The sequence below is a fragment of the Fomitiporia mediterranea genome, assembly GCF_000271605.1.
Source record: "Fomitiporia mediterranea MF3/22 unplaced genomic scaffold FOMMEscaffold_4, whole genome shotgun sequence".
Classification (NCBI taxonomy): Eukaryota; Fungi; Basidiomycota; class Agaricomycetes; order Hymenochaetales; family Hymenochaetaceae; genus Fomitiporia; species Fomitiporia mediterranea.
In genome coordinates, this window is record NW_006760389.1 from 2,741,034 (window position 1) to 2,764,109 (window position 23,076).

Below are 23,076 nucleotides of genomic sequence, written 5' to 3' on the forward strand. Positions count from 1 at the left end.
CTACATTTGTAGGAACTAGTCTATTGGGAAAAATTGAGGACATAGTAGAGGAAATTTTGGAATACATCTCCACTATCCATTATTGTATTACTATTCTACAGGAACAAGAATTTGTGTAAGAACAGCTAGAAACCATAATGCTAATCCATTCTATTGAGGAAGAAGGCTATAGCTTTGTTGATCAGGGATTTACCTCTACACTTCCTAAAGACACAGGAGAAGAGAATATTTGCAATTACCACACTACTGGAATTTCCACTTCTGTACATATTGATCTACACTGTATGTCTCAGAATACTCAAGAGCTGAAACACTATATCTCCCCAGGAACTCCACCGATTCTTTTCGAAAAGTGTTGTATCAATAGTAACAATTAAGAGGCAACTTTCCTACTAATTGACTATACAGTAATATTGACTACATTTAATTCTATTGATGTTTTATCTAGTTTCACATAGTTTGAAACCATGCTACTCACTGTCTGGAACACCACCACTGTCTCAATATGTACCAGATCAACTTTGGATCAGTTCAGAGAGGCAGTACTACATCACAACAATGTTTCCCATACGTATGAGCAAGGTATTTTATTATTTACTAGTTACTAACTGTTACTTTTAAGTAAGTTCTCTGCCTTTTCTACTGATTTTTAGCATTTAGGACTAAATGCTAGAGGGCAAGTGTAAGGATTTGATTTACTGGTTTGTATTTTACTATTACTACATTGCTGATTGTGTCAGATCATTGTACAGTAGGACCCACAAGCACATATATTCTCATTGTAGTTAGTTACACTTCCTCCTCATGTATCTACATGTGTATACCCTTATAAAAGACAGTATTGACTGCTGGGTAAAAGGGATTCTTTTCCCCTGACCCCTTACTCAAGTACTAGGTTATCCCAGTCAGTAGTTGAGTGAACTAAAGGCAATTAGAATTCTCTTGTAAGGAACAGTGAGTTTCCTTACACTTAGTTTATTAATAGAAAGTAGTGTCTGATAGTGTTCTGATTAGAATCTCTCTCTATAACAAAACAGAACTATTTTATCTATAACAAGGAACTCCTTACAATTGTCTGCTCTCTAGAGGAGTAGTATTAATATCTCCTTAGTACTGTGTAGAAGTTTAAGATTTAGAGTAATTACTTTAATCTCTAGTACTTTTAAGTACTTTAGAAGCTCAACTACTATTAGGCCTACTAGATGTTAGAACTATAGAACTATAACTTTGTACTAACTCACAAACCTAGAATACAAATGACAAAAACTGATTTACTCTTAAGACAAGTAGGTTATGAAAGGGGAGAGAATAATAACAAAAATCTTGTTCTCCTAAACAATTCCTATTTTGTGTCTGAGACAATCTGAGAGATCTGACTTGAATCTAAGAATGTTAACTTTGTTACTTACATACAGTAAACTCTAAGATACACACAGGACTAGGTTGTAGTAAAGTAGTTAGAGAAGTAGGCTAGGGACTAGGAGGAGGATAAGAATGGACAAGTTTACTAGGAAGGCTGACTGTATGTTCTGAAGAATCAGAAACTGTAGGAGGACATTGTCTGAGCTTATTATAACAATCTAACTATAGAACATTTAGGCCAACACAAAATGTAGGAACTTATTACTCAGAACTACTAGTAGCTAGGAATATAGAGGGAAATCCTAAAGTATGTGACTAGTTATAATATGTACTAACAGACTAAAGCTTACTAGACAAGGGTTTAGGCTCTCCTACATTTGTATCAGATTCTGAATCACTCTTAGGAAGAAGTCTTAGTAGACCTAATTAGTAAGCTACCTAAGTCTTAGAGTTATAATACTATCTGTGTAATTGTTGACTGATTCTCTAAGTAAGTTTATACAGTTCTAACCTAAACAGAACTCACTTCTGAAAGTATAGTATACATTTATCAGAATTATGTCTTCTAATTGTATGAACTCTCTCAGAAGCTCATTCACAATTATAGACTACAATTTGAGTCAAAATTCATACAGGACTTGTATGTGCTTCTCAGAATTTAAGGAAACCCTTCTACTATATATTACTTATAGACTAATAGTCAAACTGAGCAAGTCAATCAGGAGATTGAGCTCTATCTCTAAATGTTTATTAATTATTAGTAGTCAGACTAGTCTGAATAGTTAGCTCTAACAGAATTTGTGTACAATAACTAGTAATACTCTATAACAGGACAGTCCCTATTCTTCCTCAATCATAAGAGACATTCATACTAGGGGACAGTTCTAAACTAGAACAGTAGTTCTGAGTCTATAACAGACTTTGTAGAATGGATACACAAGACTAGGAAAGACATACAAGCTCTTTTAGAGAAGGTAGTATAAGTAATAAAGTAGAACTATGATTAGAAGAGATCTGTAGCCAAGGATTACTAGTCTGAGGACAAAGTTATACTAGAAGCTACTAATCTAACTACAGATTGCTTAATAAAGAAGTTAGACAATAAGTGCTTTAAACCCTTCATTATTGAAAAGAAGGTTAGTGTCTCTACCTACAAACTCTAACTTCTAGTAACATAGAAGCACATACACCCAGTGTTCAACAAGGTTCTGTTGTCTTAGTACTACAATCTAGGTTTTCCTTTACAATAAAGACTCCTACTGTCTCTGCTAGAACTTATTAGTTCTAAACTAGAATACAAAGTAGAGTACATAGTAGATACTAAGCTAGTGTACAGAAAGCTTAAGTTCCTTATTTACTAGAAGGGATACTCAGTTAAAGAACACACTTGGGAACCTGTCAAGAATCTCACCCATACTACTAAGGTAATTCAAGACTTCTATTAACTTTATCTGAGTACTCTGTATTAACTCTACCTTACAGATTTCTAAACCCTACTGTTCTAACCTATACCTAAGTTGTTAACCAAGCCTAATGTTCACCAATTAGAACAATTGGTTTTAGAGGGGGGGTGATGTTATAGTTCTCTACTCTTGTACCTTCAGTTCTAAGGGTTCTACACTCTTCTGTACTAGAACTCAGGACTTCTGTCTCTTAGGAGTACTGTCTATAGACTATATACATACTGACTCTTACTACTACTCCTCCTTACTTTATTATTCTATTCCTTTGACCACCCTTTCATTCTTTGTTCATTCTACAGTCTCTTACTCTTTGTCCATCCCTTCATTCTTTGTTCCTTTATCTTTGACCTTCCTTTCTTTCATCCTTTATAGCTTATCATTCTTAGTAGCTCATACTCCCTGAGTACTCTTATATAGTTTAGTATATTTAGGCATACAAGATCAGACTAGTTCTGTAGTCTTGATCTTGTCTACTCTAGGTAGTCCTGTACTCCTAGGCTCACTCTATATACTTTACTCTTGTCTCACTCTCTCTCTCTGTCTGTTCTACAAGTTCTGACTATGTTCTAGTACTCACATTCTATATTTCTGTTGTGTAGGATAGTTGTAGCCTGGGTCCCCTTGCTGAGCCTTCAGGTCCCCTCTATACTGTTACTGACACCCAGGACTCTGGACTGATTATATAATATAAGTTAAAATAATTTTGTCTTATTAACATTTTATATAAGATAGATATACTACTAAGTACTATTATAATATGTTTCTGAGTATATGTAGGCTTATATGTATTAGAATACAATTGTTTTTACTATTTGTATTATACTAAGTGTAAAATACAAGAAATCCTGGTGTAATGGCAATTAGTTCCCACGGTTTATGTAACAGCCGTTTATGTCTGTAAGACACTGTATAGTTCATTTGTATGCCTAAAGAGTATACAATACACAATACAAATAGTCTACATTCATGTAAGAGTAGTTTACATCTATTAGGCTCTGTACAGTCCATTCGTATGCCTTAAGGAAGTGGTATCTACAGTATAAACGGTCAACAGTCTGGTCCAGGGTCCAGGCAGTCTAAGACAGTCCGGAAATGTTTGTCAAAGCTGGACTACAGACTGGACCCTGTTGGACCACACTGGACCAGACCTCAATTGGACCGGACCAAAGGTCCAGTCCAGGTCTGGACCCGGTCCACAGCGGTCCTGGACCAGACAGCGGCAACTATACTTTCTACGCATACAGAAAACAGTTAAGTGCATCAAGGGTTAATGTTATGCAAACTTCAAAATACTGGCTTTGTATGTTCTAGACTCCTCAATTGCTCTAATAGAGAAACATAATCTCTATTGTATCGAAGTTGATACCATCAGGAAAGGGCGAAAAGAAAAATTGAAAAGAAATGAATTGAATATATTGACTGGTTCATTACATAACATTATGGAAAGGTGAAGACGAACGAGCAAAACGCCTTTCTGGAAGTTGGACCCGTTCATCATACAATCTGAGCTGCCTTCTTACTCGAGCCAACTCTGTGCAACCCTATACATTACAATAGTGAGCAATGGACGCTATAGGAAATATCATAAATAAACTGACATTACGCTGGCTACAATTATGTAACGTGCTCGATGTGAAGTCAATGATTTTGAACGAGCCGTTACTGTCACGGACAATGTTTCGCGGTTCCAAGTCGCCATGATAAACCCCAAGTTTGTGAAGTGTCAATATTGCTTCGTACAGTCCACGCCTACAGTGTTGTTAACAAGGTTTGGACAAATGCTGATCTACAATACTCACCTCTCATCGCGTGTCAGTTCTGGCCAATTCTCATCACGGCTGAGCACATCTCCTTCATAATCCATCACCAATGCTAGCGTTCGCGTTGATTCGAAAAGTCCATAACACTGCGGTACAATCTTCATAGACACTGAGGATGCCTGACCGATGCGGCGATATATAGCGAGTTCGTTGAGCAGACGTCGAGTACAACCTTTCTCTTGGTCTGTCTCACCCTTCCCAATCGTTTTTATTGCATATCTCCGAGATTCTAAAGCTCCATTGTGTTCGTCGCCATCAGGAATCACCTCGAAAACAGTCCCGGTTGACCCATATCCAATGCCGCGCTGGACATGGAGTCGAATGGTGCCCTTGTTCAAAGGCGGGAATGTATCAGTGTCCACAGCATGAAATTCAAGCCACTTCTTATTCGACATGGTTTTTGGTGCCCACGTGATCTGAAAATGGTTCAATCAATGAAGTTATGAATTGGGAAAAATACTCACAAGAAAGCCAGGAGACAAAGCTAATAAATTGCCACGCCTACTACGAGACCGAGTTTCCGGTGGCTCATCCCTTGTCACTTGGCCTCGACCTTTAAAAGATGGATCGCGCTGCTCCGGCGGTTCGGGTCCATTAGACTGTCCCTCAATTACGGATACTGGAGCTGGCCGAAGCTGCCCATCCATGTTGGCGTTGGAGGGGACATCGATATCCCTTGCAATGGCCATCATCATCCCGAGCAACGCACGGAACGGCCTAGTATTGTCTAGTTGCTCTTCGATGGTCGAATATGTCATGTATGGTACTTCGCCTGCACCGCGACTATGGAGTCGGAGGAACACCCAATTCGTGTAACACGTCAACGCGAGCCATTCTACTTTGTACAAGACCATGTACACATACGCCTGAGAGAATTGATTCAACAAGAAAATTCTTGAATGTCCTTCGACCACATACCTTGACAATGACTTTCATTCCTGTGTCGGGCGACCTCAAATTCAATGGTACCCGGAGGCCGACTTCGTCATTGAATAGTCTATAAAATTCTTCTGCAGCGAGGTCGAAGACACTTGGAGCCTTTACTTCAACCAGAGCCTTCTTGCCCTCCGTCATGGATAACACGAAGTCTACCTTGGACCTGACATTCGGAGGTGAACATTCACGGTCGATATCAATGGGATTCTCGTAAGATGACATGATCCGGTTCAGTATGATTAGCTGCCCACGATCTACACAGGCTCTTGCCTAGAAATTATAAGGTGTGGAAAGTGACTTCACAACAAGAGGTGGTGCTTACATCCACTTCGTTTCTAATTCTATGATTACCGGTCGCTTCGTCGGCATAGAGTTGCTGGAATCTTCCATTAATAGGTTCAGGAACAGGATCCTCACCAAGCTGGTCATTGAGAACATTGATCAGAGCATCAACCAACTGTGCATCACGGCGAGCCTCAAATTCTGTTTCATCCGACTCCCAGCTGGACAACACTTGCTGAAGTTCGACATCGGTCACGGCAGCGGATCCCGTCTGGCGACTGTTGACGGGTGGACAGTAGAATTTGGCTTGTTCTCGTAGGTAGTCTCTGAATAATTCCATGGTGTCAGGCCTTCAGACGAGCTTGCAGTGAACGGTAAGTAGTAAGGTAGGTGGCTCACCGTGGCTTAACCCTAAATTAGAAACGAGGGCACGGTCATGTGATTAGCACGTGAGTTTGTTCCCAGGGCCAGGGTAAAGCTAAGTACCAGTCAATCTACGCAACGTTCTATGTCCTATGTTATGAATTTGCTGCATAATGCTGCATGTGATTTGACGGCAACAGGGACAGGTATATTTTCTGCAGTGGAGCATGAAAGCTTACCTTTTCCTACTGCCCGAAATACCTGCCGCATTGAGTATCCACAAAATACAAGTAAGTTTATTTACTCTCGCCTGTTACAGTAGATTCGGCCAGGTGCACTGTTCGCTTGTGTGAGATGTTGTGATTCCCAGAATGAACAGATTTGTGTATGGTCGGGCATGTTCCTTTCGGACTTGCACTTCCACACCAGGAGCAAACTGGTATTCTCTCAAAGCATTTGAGCTAGTCATGATTATAATGCTTCTGTGTCTCTTGCATGACCTTCAAAGTCGAATATCTCTGCAGCCTCTGCTTGCCCTTTTCAAAATCTACATCTCTAAGCTTGTTTTCTTCTTCTTTAGATAATAATATGAGAAATGGTTTTAAATGGCCTACATGGGCGCTGCAACAGTAAAGGGTATAGTGTATGAGTTTGCTTCTCATCTTCCCTCATCCCACTTCCAAATGTGTGCTAACATCCAGGGTCTGTCTGTCAACCCAACTCTATAATTCCAGTCCAACCTAATGTTGTTGCGCTTTTCAGTGGTCCGTCTTGACAATCTACAATGGGATGTTCTGTGGCATAGGAAACAACCGAACCTCTATGTCAGCATATGCCTTGGCAGTGTTCATCAGAAGACACACACGGTAAAGAAAAAATCGAACGCTTGGGACGAGACCCTATCATTGTACGTGCACCATCCACTCTGATTCAATGTCAGGAACTCATGTTAGCAATGCAGCCCAACAGCAGATGCGTCCACGATCGTCTCGATCAATGTCCTGCACAAATCATCAATCCCATTTCGAGATGATATCTGCATCGGTTCAATCAATATTGAACTCAGCAACTTATCTGGAAGATGTTTCAATGGGCCGAGTGGGTCTTAATTTGTCTTTTCATCCACAATTGCTCACCATGAGCTAATGTTAGCTCGTCTTGCTCTCGATGCGCCTGTGGGGAAGAATTACGGAAAGCTTACTCTGGTCGTTCATCTGCAGGATACAACCATCAGGTCTGTGGACCTCGGCCCTGATGTCAATACTGCGATTAAGTTGGCATGTGGACTGGAACGCCCTATCGGGGCCCATAATTCGGCGGAACAAGGGCCATCGATACTGAATTCAGAGAGGGTTTTGGGGATGTCTATGTTGGCACTAGTTGAAAAGACTGGAACACTTGTCGACATCATTGATAAGTTATCCACTGTACGTCCTTGATGTGCTATGGCTTCGGCAGAGTTTGCTCATTGGTAACAGCTTCATCCATATGTGAATGCGGCTTGGCAGCTGGCGTCGGCGTTGTACAAGGTATAATTGGTCCAGCCTGATATGTTCTTATATACCTAGATTCATATGTTCTCTAGGCTGTATCTCATCAGATCGAAACAGATTGCGAACTCGTCCATTTGGTTCATTTCATGGCGGATTCCTAGGATTTTGTAGCCGATATCAAATCACTTCCCAACAAGATCAATAGGCTGAAGCAGACAATCGAAAGTCTCTCGCAGCAGACGATCGAGTGCTGCAGATTTGTCCTGCACTATACTGATCGAAACTTCCCTGGTATGTCGATATCCTTGTGCAAAATTCAATGGGGAGTAATTTTCAATATCAGAACGGATGATCCAGATGAGCCGGCCAAAAATCAATGAGTTTGCTGAGCGTTTTGGAGGCCTTAAGATGTCGATTGAGCAGGGAATCGCTCTACAGACCGCATTTGTCTCCGCGCAAATGTCCGTTAAAGTTGATAATATTCGTAAGTTAAACACCATATTGTGAGACGTGTTAGCTGAGAACACCTCGACCAGAGCTCAAGCAGTTACTCTGTCCAAGCGACATGAACGCATTCGAACGCAGGCAATGCCTTAAAGATACACGTGTAGAGGTTCTGGACGAAATCAAGAAGTGGCTTTTATCAGACACCAATCGGAACATTTTATGGCTTCGTGGCATTGCAGGTTCTGGAAAGAGCACTATCGCGACGACAATCGCAGAACATTGTCGTGGCATGCCGCGTCTCGGAGCATTTCTGTTTTTCAACCGAGCTGACGCTGCTGATGATCGGCTTACTTCCATCTTCCGTACGATTGCTTTCCAGCTGGCCTTGTTCGACTCATCAATAGCGAAATACATCGCAAGTGCTGCACAGAAGGGTGGACATAATGCAACAGCAGAAGTCCAGTTCAGGGAACTTCTTATGAAGCCACTCACTGCAGTGAGAGATAAGGTACATGGCCCGATCATTATCATCCTTGATGCACTGGATGAGTGTGGCACGCCTGAGGCTCGACGGAGCTTAATGACGCTTCTCAGAAGCCCCTCTCAATTCTGTTGAAATGGCCGATTTATTTTCGGCATGGCAAGTTTTAGTAAGGGTAGAGTAAGGGTCGATGTAAGAGACCCTAGTCAGGCACATGTAATTTATCCTTTTTAAGACGCATTTTTTTCAAGCGAATTCAAGAGCTCTCGAGCTCTTGAATCTCGTCGGACTTTCAATATGAAGATTACATATACAACTCAAGTAGCCTAAGCTAAGTAAAACTACTCTCATAATTAAGCAACAAGAGTAGTGAGTGTATATATTCAGTATACCAAGTCTCCTTACTGTAATCTAACAAAATTATAAGTAAAATAAATTTCTTTTACTTAGAAAATATTTATAACTTGTATTTAACTATTATTTACACAAGCCACAGAAGGAAAAAATCAACTGATAATCTCAATTCATCAGTTGATTTACATTTCTTGGCACAGGGTTGTAAGATCCTATCCCTGTACTGTAGTGAAATTTCAATTGAAAAAAAAAATAGAATTGAGAGGGGCTAGAAGGGAGTTTAAAAGGTTACCCTCTAATTTCTGATTCCTTATTACAAGCAGACCTGAGGACAACATTACTAAGGAGTTAGTATTGAATGTTAATAATTCAGTATACAAACTTGCTTTGAATGTTAGCTTAGATGATTACTGAGTGTTCTACACTATATTAATTATGAGATTAATAATGTTTTTAAGGACAAGATACTGAAAGACTAGAGTACATATAGGACACAACTTACACATGCCTCTCAAGGCCTGTTCATTTAAGTATTAACTATAATCAAGCTAGTTAAGGAGAACCCTAGTTAGTATGAACAACTATAAAAAATTGTTAGGAAGTCACATCTACTTTATAGTCTTAACTAGTTGTAAGTTGTATTATTTCTACATTCAAACCCTGAGTCCTACAGCTCTTTTTAGGTTAGCTCCAACTGGCCACTCACAAATCAACTTGAATTTTACTAAGTCAAAATAATGTTATTTCTCTAAGAAAATATATATTCCCCTCCCTCAAGCCTAACTAACACTCAACTCAACACCTAAATCTAACAACCTAAACTGAACCTAAATCTAATTGGGTAGACAGAGCCCCTCAACTTCTTAGTCTGTAAAGTAGCATACAAGTATTATGTAAGTGGCCAGTCAGGGTTGTCCCAAAAAGAGCTGTAAGACTCAGGGTTCAGATGTAGAAAGTTAAAACTGTTAGTTGTATAGATTAGTTATTATAAGCTCTAGAGTTGTCTCAGAACACTACTCTTTATTTATAACTTACTTCTTACAAATCTTTAGTCTTATCTTTATAGTTTCCTTTATTGTTATTTATTTTGACTCTAAAATCTGACTTATTACTTCTTACAAGTTTTAAAATTCATTTGTCAGCTCTTATCAGATCATACACCTTATTTTACAGTTCCTATCAAATTACATATGTAACCTCTAAAGTTACACATGTGACTTTAGTTAAGTATATAAAGGGCTATTTGTAGACACTTAGAGATTATCTTTGTACTTACTCCTATACTTAGGTTGACCTCTCTAATCCCAGGTCTTTACCTGTTCTATGTTCTTGAGTAAGGCTCTAGCCTTTACACTTTTTTTTGAACATTACAAAATTTAGGAATTACCTCTTATCTACTACCTTTCCCTTGTACTACCAGATTGTCAGCCTCCCCCTAGCTTCCTCTCACATGTTTACTATCTATTATACATTTACAGTACTCTATAGTAAGACTCTAGTTAATTACAAGCATTATAAATACTATGTAAATATTCTGTTCTCTCTTAAGAGCTTATAAGGAGATTGTTACCACCTGCTAGCTAACCTTCAATCTCCTAACAGACTCTTATTAGAGGTCCTAGGCTTCTAGGAGAATGTACTATAAAGATTGTATATAGTTGTGCTAGAGTAGAGTGTGTTGTACATTATTGTGAGTCTGGTTAGCTGTCTACAATTAAGGTTCTGCTACTTAAGAATATACTTTACTGTACTACTTTAAGTAGATTATTTATAGACTTGCTCTTACTCATAACCTTTCTACTACTTGTTACAATCTCAAGCTAGTGTCTAAAAACAAGCTGTAAAAGCTCTTACTATCCTATTCCTAAAATTGTTCAAGAAGAACACTATCTTAGTACTACTACTAAGATTAGAAGCTACTATACAATTACTCTACTAGAACACTGTTAAGAAACAAGCTGTAGAAGGACCTACTGTCCTAGTCCTGAAATTGTGTAAGGAAGTACTATCTTAATACTATTACTAATATCTGGAACTGTAGTGTAATTCTCTTTAGGAGCTGTAGGTTCTATACTAACAGATACTGTCTACTTTTAGTACAACAGATGTTATAATCAAGCTGTTAACTATAGTATATTTGTTGTATACTTGTTATACCTACTATAATGTATATCTCTCTATTATTAAGGTGTTTGTTAAGACTGTCTATTCCTTACTATACTATCTCTTACTCTGTCACTGTCTAGTGTCTACTATTATTGTTTACTGTCTACTAAGAGTATAAAGTCCCTTTCCCTTCCTTTCCTGTTTCTTAGAGTATAAAGCCCTTTTTCCAGTTGTAAACCTAGTTAGGGTACCAAGCCTCTACTAGTGTCAATTCTAGTCCTAAACATATAGGGCCTCTACTAGTATTACCTCCTGTTTCCTAGAGTATAAAGTCCTTTTTCTAGTTGTAGACCTAGTCAGAGTACTAAGCCCTTACTAGTATTAACTCTAGTCCTAAATGTTTAGAGTCTCTACTAGTATTACTTCTAGTCCTAGACCTAGCTAGAGTATTAAGCTCCTACTAGTGTCATTCTTAGTTATAGACCTAGCTAAGGATTATACCCTACTAGTATTATCTAGTCCTTTTCTGTCCTGTCCTGTCCTGTCCTATCCTGTCCTGTCCTGTCCTGTCCTGTCCTGTCCCCCTTTGTCCTTCTAGTATAAACAGACCTTCTATTACCTCTACATACTCTATTTTACTTACACACTACTTGTACTCTTATTACTCTCAGAATTAGTGTGTCAATTTTGTCAACCTAGTCCTTCTACTCCTTCTAGTACTAACACACACCTGAGAATAACTGTTTACTTCTTAACCATGTGTTTTAATCATTTTTTTTTCTCTCCTAAGTAACAAGTACTAGTATAACTAAAGAGTTGTTAAGTTCTCTTTATTATACACTCTAACTTTCATACTCCTTTTTACTCATACTACTAAACAACTCTTATTACCTCTGACACCCAGCCTACTGTTAGTTAAACAAGACCTTCTCAGTTGTCTTCTCCTTATCTGTAGTAACACTAACTTACTAGACCTGTTAGGTATCATTCACATATTCCTTACAGTACTGTTTAACATCTCAACCATGTGTTTTGGTTAACATCTCAGTTGTCTTCTCCTTATCTATAGTAACACTATACTCACTACTTACTAGACCTGTTAGGTATCATTCACACATTCCTAGCAGTACAGTTTTATGTCTTAACCATTATGTACTCCTTGTCCCTATCCTTGTCTCTGTGTGTTTTCATTAACAAGTTGAAACCTTCTTAAACTTGTGACTGTGTGTTCCTTATCTTTTGTTCTTACCCTTTTGTATTTCCCCTCCCCCCCTTACTATAATCTTCTATTTTACCTCCCCCTCCCTTTACTATATCCTTTCCTTTACCTCTCTATTAATTACTTCCCTACTCTCTCCTTTTATTTCTTCAGAGTAGGGAAGAGTGTAATCTCTAAGGTTACACACATGACTTTAGTTAAGTATATAAAGGGCTATTTGTAGACACTTAGAGATTATCTTTGTACTTGCTCCTGTACTTAGGTTGACCTCTCCAATCCCAGGTCTTTACCTGTTCTGTGTTCTTGAGTAAGGCTCCAGCCTTTACAACATACTCTATCTTACAAGTCTGATCATTTACACTAATCCTATTAAGTGCTCCTTGACTTCTGGTTTCAACTCCAGCTCTAAGATAGGAATCATAATACCAGTTACTGTCTTATTAACCTTGGTCTACAAAATTAACTAAGATTATACAATAAAGGACCCAGGTCACTCTAAAGAAAAAAAGACTCAAACATTAGTAATTCTCACAAACAATGTTCTGTATGTGATGAATCTCCTGGGCAACAACCTATTTGTGTTTGGCTTTACAAGCATTCTCCTGGTTCAACAGACTGTTTAACATCCATGTATTATAATGTACAAGTAGATTTTTGGTGGCTTAGAGGCTAAATAGTACAATACTGTATATTAATATTAATGTACTGTCCAAAACTAGTAATAAATAGTAAAATTAGCAAATTTATTTTGCTTACCTATACATATTCCAAATCAACAGTGTCTGGGGGGATTCTTATTTTGCCTATCTTATTCATGCCTTACGTCACCCAAATTTGCTCGGACTTGTACCTCCAATCTTGTCTTACATCGTGTGACGTTCCTTGTATTTCGTTCGGATTTCTACTCAGTACTTGCTCTTTGTATTAAAATTAAATAGCGATAACGGTTTCCATACATCTTACTGAGCAAGGAACCACTTTCAGATATTACAATTGATGCAATCCTGGGCTTTACATCCAAAAATGACCAATCATGCAATTTTCTTTCGAAGTTGCAGAGTGTAGTCGCATTCACCCCTGGAAACCCAGTGTACCTTTATCACACGTCATTCGCAGATTATCTCTTGTCCACACACTGCTCCCAACTGCGCAGCAAGCATAAGAACCCTTCCGAATGCCTATCCGACCCATGGTTCATTGACAAGGCCTCTCGACAGTCGGATATTGCTTTGCAATGTTTTACAGTCATGGAGAAAATGCTCCATTTCAATATGTGCAATTTCAAATCGTCTTTTATATACAATGAAAAGACCACTGGGATTGAGGACATCAACAAGAAGTTACTGCCGCATCTGCAATATGCGTGCAAATACTGGGCACAGCACCTTTCTGACTCTCCGTACTCGCACGAATTGCTGGGAAAGCTAGGGAAATTCGTGCACGAGCATCTACTATACTGGTTCGAGGTGCTGAGTTTGCTATGTCAGGTTGGTCGAATTGCAAGCCGAGCACTTCTGGATACCGCTGCATGGTCCGAGGTGAGTACAGTCGGCTGCAATCGTCTACAGACACTGATTCTTGACTAGAAGTATGATGCAGAAATTTCTTCATTCTTAGCAGACTTGTGTCTACGTTTGCTATTCCCATGACCGAAAGCACTTCCCATATTTACGTCTCCATGCTCCCACTCATGAGGGATGAATCGGAGGTGGCAGCTCACTATTCGAAGCGAACATCCCGGATGGTGGAGGTGGATCGAATAGGGACGAAACGGCCACCGATGTGGTTGAAAGTCTTGGAGGGGCATTCGGATATTGTCTGGTCTGTCGTGTTCTTGCCTGGTGGGGAGTGTGTTGTGTCAGGCTCCAATGACGGAACAGCCAGAATATGGGACGTTGAGAGTGGTCAGATGCTATGCGAACTTTCTGAAGAGAACGGAGCCGCTGTCACTTCTGTTGCGTTCTTGCCAGACGGCCGTCGCATTGCCTCTGGGTCGAAGGACTCAGCAGTCCGAATTTGGGACGTCGAGTCGAGGGAGGTGGTCCTGGGGCCATTTAAGGGACATACAAGAAGTGTGTGGGCTGTTATGTTTTCACCTGAGAATACGCACGTCGCCTCAGGTTCGAAGGATACAACAATTAGAGTGTGGGATATTAAGAGTACATCCACTGTCCATATTCTTCAAGGCCACACAGCTGCTGTCCTTTCTGTCGTCTTCTCCTCTGATGGTAAACATATCGTTTCGGGCTCCAAGGATAAGACAATTCGAGTTTGGGACACGATGACTGGGCAGGCCATTGGCGAGCCTTTTGTAGGACACACTGGCGAAATTTGGTGCGTGGGAATCTCGCTCGAGGGTAGGCACATTGTGTCCGGCTCGAGTGATTGCACAGTGAAGGTCTGGGACATGGAAAGCCGGAAAGTCGTCGCTGGCCCATTCTGGCATTCAGACTGGGTTTCGTCCGTCACCTTTTCCCCCGACGGAAGGCGTGTTGTGTCGGCATCCGAGGACCACACAATTGTCGTCTGGGACTGGAAAAACGGTGACATTAGTTCTGGGCCATATACTGGTCATGCCGGTGCTGTTAGCTCTGTTGCCTTCTCCCCTGATGGGTCACAAATCGTCTCAGGATCCGATGATAAGACTGTCAGACTCTGGGACACGTCGATTGGCAGAATTGCATCCGATCCCACTGTCAGGCACACAGATGCCGTCTCCTCCATTGCTTTCTCGCCAGATGGCAGTCGGATAGTGTCGAGTTCAAAGGATAAAACTGTCAGGCTCTGGGACACTACAACATTTGAAGCAGTTTCCGCACCCTTCGTGGGACATACAGATGATGTTAATTCTGTGGCATTTTCACCTGACGGAAGACACATCGTCTCTGGATCTGATGATAAGACCGTCATTATCTGGGATGTAAGCAGTGGTGAGATGGTATTCACGCCGTTCGCGGAGCACACCAATTCTGTCAATTCAGTCGCATTTTCTCATGACGGTACACGTATTGTCTCTGGCTCTGATGACAGGACTATTATTATCTGGGAGTGCTAAAAAAGGAGGCATTATTGCTCGACCAGAACAAGTGCACAAGGCTAGGATCCGTGGTGTTGCCTTCTCATCAGATGACAGTCTTATTGCATCGGCGTCCGTCGACAACAACGTCGTCATCTGGAGTGCTGAAGGCGGGGAATGTATTTCTGAGCCTCTCGAAGCACCTGAAGACAGCACATTTTCCCATTTTGCGCCAGTCGTATTCTCTCCTGACGGGAGATTTATTGCATCGCGTAGTTCAGACAATGATATCATTATTCGTGATGTGCATATCGACAAGATCGAAGTTAGACTGCTGAAAGGACATCGCGACACAGTCACGTCCGTTGCATTTTCACCTGACGGGGCATACCTCGTTTCCGGGTCATACGATCGGTCGCTTATTGTATGGGATGCAACCAACGGAAATATCGTTTCTGGGCCATACGAAGGCCATCCTAGTGGTGTTACCTGTGTTGCATTTTCACCGAACAGTTCTTGTATTGTTTCCTGCTCTTTCTATGGAATAATCCGAATTTGGGACGTGGGACATCAGGGTGATTCTTCTGTATCTACCGGAGTGACATCGAACAATGCAGTCCCCTCATCCGTGCCTGTGCTAGACGTCAACGAAAACTTTTCAAAGTGGATCTTAGCCGATAACGGATGGGTATTAGGACCAGGAGGCAAGTTGCTTCTGTGGCTTCCTCCTGACATTCGTCCAACTCTCTGGCGACCACAGAACACGGCCGTTTTTAGTTGCGAGTTTTCCACAAAGCTTAATTTCAGGAATGTTGCATATGGCCAATATTGGCAGGAATGTTTCAATCCAGATTTACGACTTTGACTATTACTCCCCTTTATTTTATGTATCTCCAGTATCGAGGAGGAGTCGAGGTGATACGATGATGACTGCCGCAAATGGTGTAACCAATAAAAACTAAAATTAAATCTATCAGTGGGGCTTAATCTCCATCGGACGTGTCTGCAAAGCAGGTATCTTAATTGTCCCTTAAATGAATTTCCTAGTACTCCTGGAGTCATCTTGATGTATCCAAGCGCCCTTTTATGCAGTTTTTGAGATAAGGTTCAGCACGGAAGCATTGTGAACGGTCCAAACTCAATAATCGGCATTGGCCTTGTTCGGCAAGAGTTACGTACTCACGGAGCACGTGCCGCGTCATTGTCGCGTGGCCGTCTTGACGTATCTCGACTGCTGCTGACTTTGTCTTCTGACATTGGACAGTGTGTGTCCTGTGCATGTTATGCAGCGACTAGCAACAGTCAATGATCTACGGGTGAGTATTATGTTTTAATTTATAATCTATTCCTGACGTCGTTCCTCAGGCCAGGGAATGTTACATTTGTCGTGAAGAGGAGGTGTATGACGGTGAGCAGCAGTCCACATTGCTTCCATCTTTGAGCTCATTTGACCGACTCAGTATAGAACCCGCTAAACCCCCGAAATGCTGGGTACACCCGTGCAAATGCACACTAATTGCACATGAGGAGTGTCTACTCGAATGGATCCGCGCAGCTGAGAACAACCCGGACAAGCCGTCGTCCGGCATTCTCAAGTGTCCCCAATGTGGCGCGCAGTATACGCTTGAGAGTAATAATCCACTAATTTTGAGGATTATGGACGTTGGAAGAGAACTTATGCTGAAATGTGGTAAGGTCGTAACGATAGTATCGTTAGGAGTGGGCGTCATTTCCGTTGGAACTGGTATGTTAAACCTCATTTTTATGTGGCATGTTTCTGATAATTGGATTAGGTATATATATTCTGAGGTATATTTTGTGCTTTCATTGTATCTAATCTACATATACTGACTGTAGAGCACAGTGCAGGTTATGGTGCATATGCAGTTCGACAGTTTCTCGGACCAGAAATGTACAACCTCGTCCTTGGAGAAGATATCGACAATTGGCCAGTTCCTGCGTTCCTCACTCTACCGCTCATCCCTCTAAGTCTCGTTCTGAGCCGCACAAAACGATTTAGAGACACTCTTCCTCTCGTCACCCTTATGTCGCTTTGGCCAACCGTTCCACGAATAAATGGTATTCCTCCAGGTCAAGGATTCCTTTCATTCTTAGGCCTTGGGTCCAGAACCCCTTGGATACTTCCGCGAATCAAGGAGCCGGCGAGCGTGCAAAGAATCTCAGCCGACTTGTTCAAAGATCTACTCTTCAGCTGGCCGCCTTCACCCTTCATGTTCAACATTGGCCTAAGCATTGTTCGCTCTGTATATGGCCGATCTATGGACCGTCTCCGTCGGTTTGTTCTCGGAGATGCTTTGAAGGCTGAACTAGAACAGGCTCGACGAACTACATTGCTTGATGACTTCCAAATGGAGGTGCGCATAGAAGAGGAGGAAGAGGTCGAAGAACACGATAATGAAGGGAATGACGCTCCACAAGAAGCGCAAGAACGGCGTGCTGAACCCGTTCCGGTGGAGAACCAAGCAGAACAGCTACGCGATGATAACAACGTCAGACTTGTTCTTGAAAACGCAGAGGAGGGACCAGTTCCGGTTGACGGCCGACCTGGGGAGGCGGCAAATATCCCTGTAGAACACCGACCGGAGGTTGCTAATCCCGAGCAACAGGAGCAACAGCAACAACAGCAACAGTTTGTTGTTCTCAACCCCGTGCGTCCTGCGGAGCAAGTGCTGGCAGGACGCGCACGGCAGGCGGATCCTCAGCAAAATCGCAATCAGGAGCGAGGTGCAAATGCCGAAGCTCGACTTCGCCTCCAGCTGACGGGTGCATTTATCGGAAATTTGATCGGTGGCGCCCTTATCATCCCGCCTCTCGCGAACCTCACTGGATCCCTGCTCCTGCGATTGGCTCTCCCGCGCGGCCCTCGGGCGCACGAGAGATTGAACTTTAAGGGCTATTCTCCGTATCACCCGCGCCGCTTACTGTGTCAGTTTCTCGGTGTCCGTCCTCCAGGCTCTGCACCGTATCATCCGGTTGCAGGAATGTACGCGTTCCGAGAGGATATGTCCACGGGAGAGCTAGTGCGTTCGATGTTCATGCTTTCCTGTCGGGCTCTCGTGATCGGTACTCCAGCTTGGACTGATTCCGACCCCGTCTGGTTTGTTTTGTTCCTTATTATAGTCTTGAGGCGATGAATGCTAATTACTATCCGTAGGTGGCGGAACTCCATTGGCCTTGGCATCTTCTTCGTCACGAAGGACTTGATCACCATCTGGTACCAATACCTCTCTAATCGCGAGATCCTATCACGGCAAGTAAAAGACCGGCCCTTCGATGGCATCAGCCCGAACGAACTTGATCTCAAGCCTGAATTGCGTGGTACTTTCCAAGATCCTCACAGACTTGTTTAGACGAGCTTCGGCCCTCTTTCCGCACCGCATCATTATCTAACGTCGACACGTCTAATTGCTCAGATCATATTATAGACCATGATGATACACACTACTTCCCTACCAATTCATGCAGTATGCCTTAACTTGACGCATTTGGCTAGTATATGGATTGGTCCAATCTGACAATTGGGTATCTTTGAAAACATGGGTATAATTTATACATCAAAAAGACCGAGGTGGTACTTCTCCCCTATACACTTTCATCACTGGTGTCGATAAATGCCGATCATATCCATCTAACCCAGCAAAAGCGCAAAACCCCAGAACACCCTTCAAATAGTCGATCCTTCTCACGGGTTCGGTTACCGTGTTGAGTCCGAACAATGCACATCGCTCTAAGCGAGCTTTCTCAGCCAGTCTATTGTGATGCTCGGAGAATGACTCGTCTTCTTCGTCTGGCTCTTCGTGTAGTTGGTCGTAGATTCCACCAACGACGTCTTCGGCGGTTACGGCGTAGCCGTCTGGCCCACTCGGTGGACCTTGGTGTACTATGTCGAACGCCCAGTAGCGTGGTACAGAGGGATGATATCGAAAGAGTATGCACAGTCGCTCGACGCGTGGCATGACTGCGGTCGTACGTGGTCCGTAGTATGAAAAGTGATAGGGGAAACGCGGTGCGCGGAATCTGTTATTGCGATCGCGAGGATCGTATCGCATGTCCCATAGCTGGAGTGGTTTGTCTGGTGGCTGCGCAAAGTATGTTGCAAAGTCGAGATCTTTGTGTACTCGAGGCTTTGAAGTAGTCATGCTCGACTGAGAGGTATTCGCGTTCGAGTTTAATCGATGAGAGATGAAGTGGGTAGGTTCGAGGGGTTGAGGTGAATGAGTTGTTTTAGAAGACAGAAGCGGAGTAAAGTAGTTGCAGCGCGGCTTTACGCAACTGACTAGACCTGCTTCCCGCTCGAGTGAGAGAGTCGTCTGCCGTAGGCTTTATATATTGGAGAAGAGTAGATGATGTTATCCTCTGGGCCAGAGATTCTGCGAGATGCGTGTAAGGTACTCCGCTTCATGGAAGACCCAGTGACGAGCGGGAGGGATGGTTGCTTTCACGGCCCCTACATAGCACATGCTTAAGTACTTATTGGCCTGAGCGCCTGTGCTCGATAGGCATGCTTCACATAGAAGTATCATAATCCTTGAGATCTTTAAGATAGTCGGTGGCACGGCCAGTGTATTGTACTCCTCGTCGTCAGGGAGAAGTCCCGCAGTACTGCTGATCAGGCCAAAGCGGCACTCACATTAAGTAAGAGCCGAGACTGATGGGAGGAAGGTACAGTAATGAATCCCTGAGAGAATCTGTTCAGATTCGATCCTGAGTTTGCCGGAACGAATCTTGAATAAATGCCTAGCAGGAACAGGAGTTGAGGGCCAGTCGAGTCTTATGATCGATTCCGCCGTCATTTCTATGGCCCGGACGGGTTAATTATGAGCATTGGCGAGCTGAAATTAGTACTGCTTCTTCTTTCCTGGCCTTCGAACCGGCCATCCAGACGCCCATGTATTCACGAAAGGAACGAGAAAGAATATAGCAACAGACGAGTCACCTTTTTAGAGCTCTTTGTAGCGACCAACACGTGTTCCTTCTGGGCTCAAGTTCCGGAGATGCAAAGCCAGTTGCATAGCGTCCGCTTATGACGATTATTGTTGAAGGCCTATTGATGGGTTTCCGTAGGTCTGTTCTATGTTTGAAGGAAGACAGGAAGGAAGCGACGGCCAAACAGGAGAATGCTATGAACGTGAGTTGAAACTCGAACGAAAGAAGACATCGAAGCAAGGATTTGCATGAACAGTTCGTCGATCATCATATTGCCTATTTAGTTTACAAGCTCGTTTATGTCGGAGTTTCAATTCACTTACTTTGTACCGAATTCAGAAACGGGAGGTGTAATACCCCGAAGGCACTGTAAAAAAAATCCATGGCTATTATACCTCGTTATTGTATACGATGGCCTCACGTTCATCGCTTCCCACATTGTTCGCTATAGCAACGCTCTTTGCCTGTGTGTGCGGTGAAGTGCTTCAGCAGAACGACTTTGGGAAGCGAGGAATACTATTAAAAGCTAAAACATCTCGTGTTAGGGAGCCGGAGCAAGAAGGATGACTCTGTGAGTTCAACAACATATATAAGAGCTATTTCGAACGTCGCTTTATGGGGATATAGGTTAAGTTATTTAAAGCGGCCTTGAAACGGGGTACGGTGGCCATTACAACAAAATTCCAAGTTCAGCTTGAAGTTGAGGCACACCGTTCGAAGCTCGTCCTCGTGCGTTCAATTCGCTCGGACTTAATGTCTTTGTCTTTCTAAAGGAAGTTGTATTGTTATCTACATGCGAAATTATTGACGATTTTCACTTTTGGAATTGTGTACAATAACATTGCAGTTGCGAGACTAGCTGTACATGTATAAATTTACTTCCTTAAACAAGCGCAACACTGCATCTCCCAGGAATAGGAAGGGTGAGTTTCAGAGTCATGACGTGGTCTGCATTTCCCGTAGTGTGCCGATGGATAAAGTCGATCTTCTGGTACTCCCTACCACTGTCATTCAAGTAGCACTCCGTCCTCGGCCTCCAATAACCATCGGTTTGACTCAGCATCCTGTGATAATCATTAATTAGACCAACACAGTCCGCTGGAAATTTGCTCGTGTCGATCTCAATGATATCCAAAGGACTGTGAAGCTTGGAATGGATGTTGGAGATGAGATCATATAAAGAAATAGGCTCATGCTGAGGATCCTCATTGTCTCCAAGCACATAGCCCCAAGGACCCAGAAGCACATCCATAGACGAGCTTCCAATTGCAGTTGCTGGCTGGTCTCAGAACTCGTCTTCGTCCATATTGTACGCTAATATGCATATCGTATTGTTACAGTTGCATGGATTCTTAAAGTCGCGAACTCGGGATCCACGATACGTTGGCGAGAAGATCTCATGGAAAAATGCCTGGGTTATCTTCCTTCATGTGATATTCAAAATTTGCACGTGTCATAAAGTTGAAGAAAGCAGACACTGAGTCCTCGTGTCCTTCTAGAAGCGTGTTATCGGAGCGCATTGGAACAATGTCAGATTTACTGTAGACACTGCGGCAAGGGTGGGGAACGACTCGGAATACTTTGAATACGCAGTACACGGGATTCTGTTTTGGTACTTCAGTTTATAGCCGGTGAAAAGGGAGAGTTATATTGGCGACGCTAGGTTGTACAAAGACTGAAATTAATCCGTCTTATATACACCTGTACTGTGGACATTGAGTACGTGATTGTGTGTGGCCTCAAGTGCTAAGGATAGGTTAAGCATTTTTTTCCCGAAATTTGTCTGGCCACCTATATCGGAGAGCGCAAGCGATATGTATCTTAATTGTAAACTACAGAGGGAGAAGCGTTATTACGCCTCGTCGAGGGCAGCCATACTCGTAGCCGCTAGCAACTACTGTACTAGTCTTCTCATCCATGGTAAATTTGTCAGTCACTATGCGCCCTGAGGCATGGTTGGAATAAGTCAATCTCTCGGCGCAATACGCAAACTCGAGAAGCAGATGGAGGAGCAGGGGCATGAGTAGAATAAGGCAATGGAAAAGTGTTGTTGTCTTCTTGGTGATCCAAGCTGATTACATAATGGAACCATGGTCATACACTGCACTATCATCCAGTCTTTTCTTACGGTAACGAATCCGTTCCTTCTTGTCTTAATTCTCACATGTCTACTGCACCATCTCGCATTTGGGAGCCGAAGCAAGAAGTATGTCTCTATGAGTCCAACAGTGTAGAATATAATAGCTGTATTGAACGTCACCTTATGTGGATGTAGGGCTCGGTCCCGTACCGTATTATACGGATACAGCATTTTCGTATACGGTTCCGTACCGTATCCGTATAAAAAATTTGACTCAAAAATACGGCACGTATTTTACGGGCCGTAACCGTATATAGTCTGTATAATACGGACCGTATATGCCTGTATACAATATACAGCTACTAAATGAAAGAAACTCTTGCTCTAAACATAATACTGAAGCTCTAATAAGTAGTATTCAATGTTCAGACACTTATACTAGCATTTACTAATATATTCAGCACTATTATTGTAAAAGTATGTGCAATCTGATATATATTCCAATATATAGGTACATCACATGACTCGACTTTATGACAAATATTACAGACTAAATTACATAACAAAATGTCAATAAGTCAAATTTTATACATTTCATGTAGATTAAGGCATAATATAGGTAGAATTCAATATTTCTATACTAAAGAGGTAATATCACAATGATGTAGCCCCTTACATTTCATGCTACACCTTGGTAAATGTAGCAA

At 42.2% G+C, this 23,076-nt stretch overlaps 4 protein-coding genes across 4 annotated transcripts; 2 read left to right on the plus strand and 2 right to left on the minus strand.

Moving 5' to 3' along the window:
• Positions 1–4,252: 4,252 nt before the first annotated feature.
• FOMMEDRAFT_154249 (kinase-like protein) lies at positions 4,253–6,203 on the minus strand (the record flags this gene model as incomplete). Its single annotated transcript, XM_007264795.1, has 6 exons — positions 4,253–4,366; positions 4,424–4,574; positions 4,625–5,061; positions 5,110–5,511; positions 5,564–5,851; positions 5,904–6,203. 6 exons carry the CDS (start codon positions 6,201–6,203, stop codon positions 4,253–4,255), a joined length of 1,692 nt encoding a protein of 563 aa, XP_007264857.1.
• A 2,081-nt stretch (positions 6,204–8,284) lies between these two features.
• On the plus strand, positions 8,285–16,207 carry FOMMEDRAFT_81334 (WD40 repeat-like protein; the record flags this gene model as incomplete). Its single annotated transcript, XM_007264796.1, has 4 exons — positions 8,285–8,715; positions 9,574–9,729; positions 13,947–15,374; positions 15,619–16,207. The coding sequence occupies 4 exons, from the start codon at positions 8,285–8,287 to the stop codon at positions 16,205–16,207; spliced, it is 2,604 nt and encodes an 867-aa protein (XP_007264858.1).
• Positions 16,208–16,611: 404 nt separating this feature from the next.
• On the plus strand, positions 16,612–19,925 carry FOMMEDRAFT_18735 (uncharacterized protein). The gene is made up of 6 exons (XM_007264797.1): positions 16,612–16,658; positions 16,708–16,750; positions 16,808–17,086; positions 17,136–17,151; positions 17,207–18,460; positions 18,518–19,925. The coding sequence occupies exons 1-6, from the start codon at positions 16,626–16,628 to the stop codon at positions 18,711–18,713; spliced, it is 1,821 nt and encodes a 606-aa protein (XP_007264859.1). The 5' UTR covers positions 16,612–16,625; the 3' UTR covers positions 18,714–19,925.
• Positions 19,926–21,172: 1,247 nt separating this feature from the next.
• Positions 21,173–21,541, minus strand: FOMMEDRAFT_154254 (uncharacterized protein; the record flags this gene model as incomplete). Its single annotated transcript, XM_007264798.1, has 1 exon — positions 21,173–21,541. One exon carries the CDS (start codon positions 21,539–21,541, stop codon positions 21,173–21,175), a length of 369 nt encoding a protein of 122 aa, XP_007264860.1.
• Between the last annotated feature and the right edge of the window lie 1,535 nt (positions 21,542–23,076).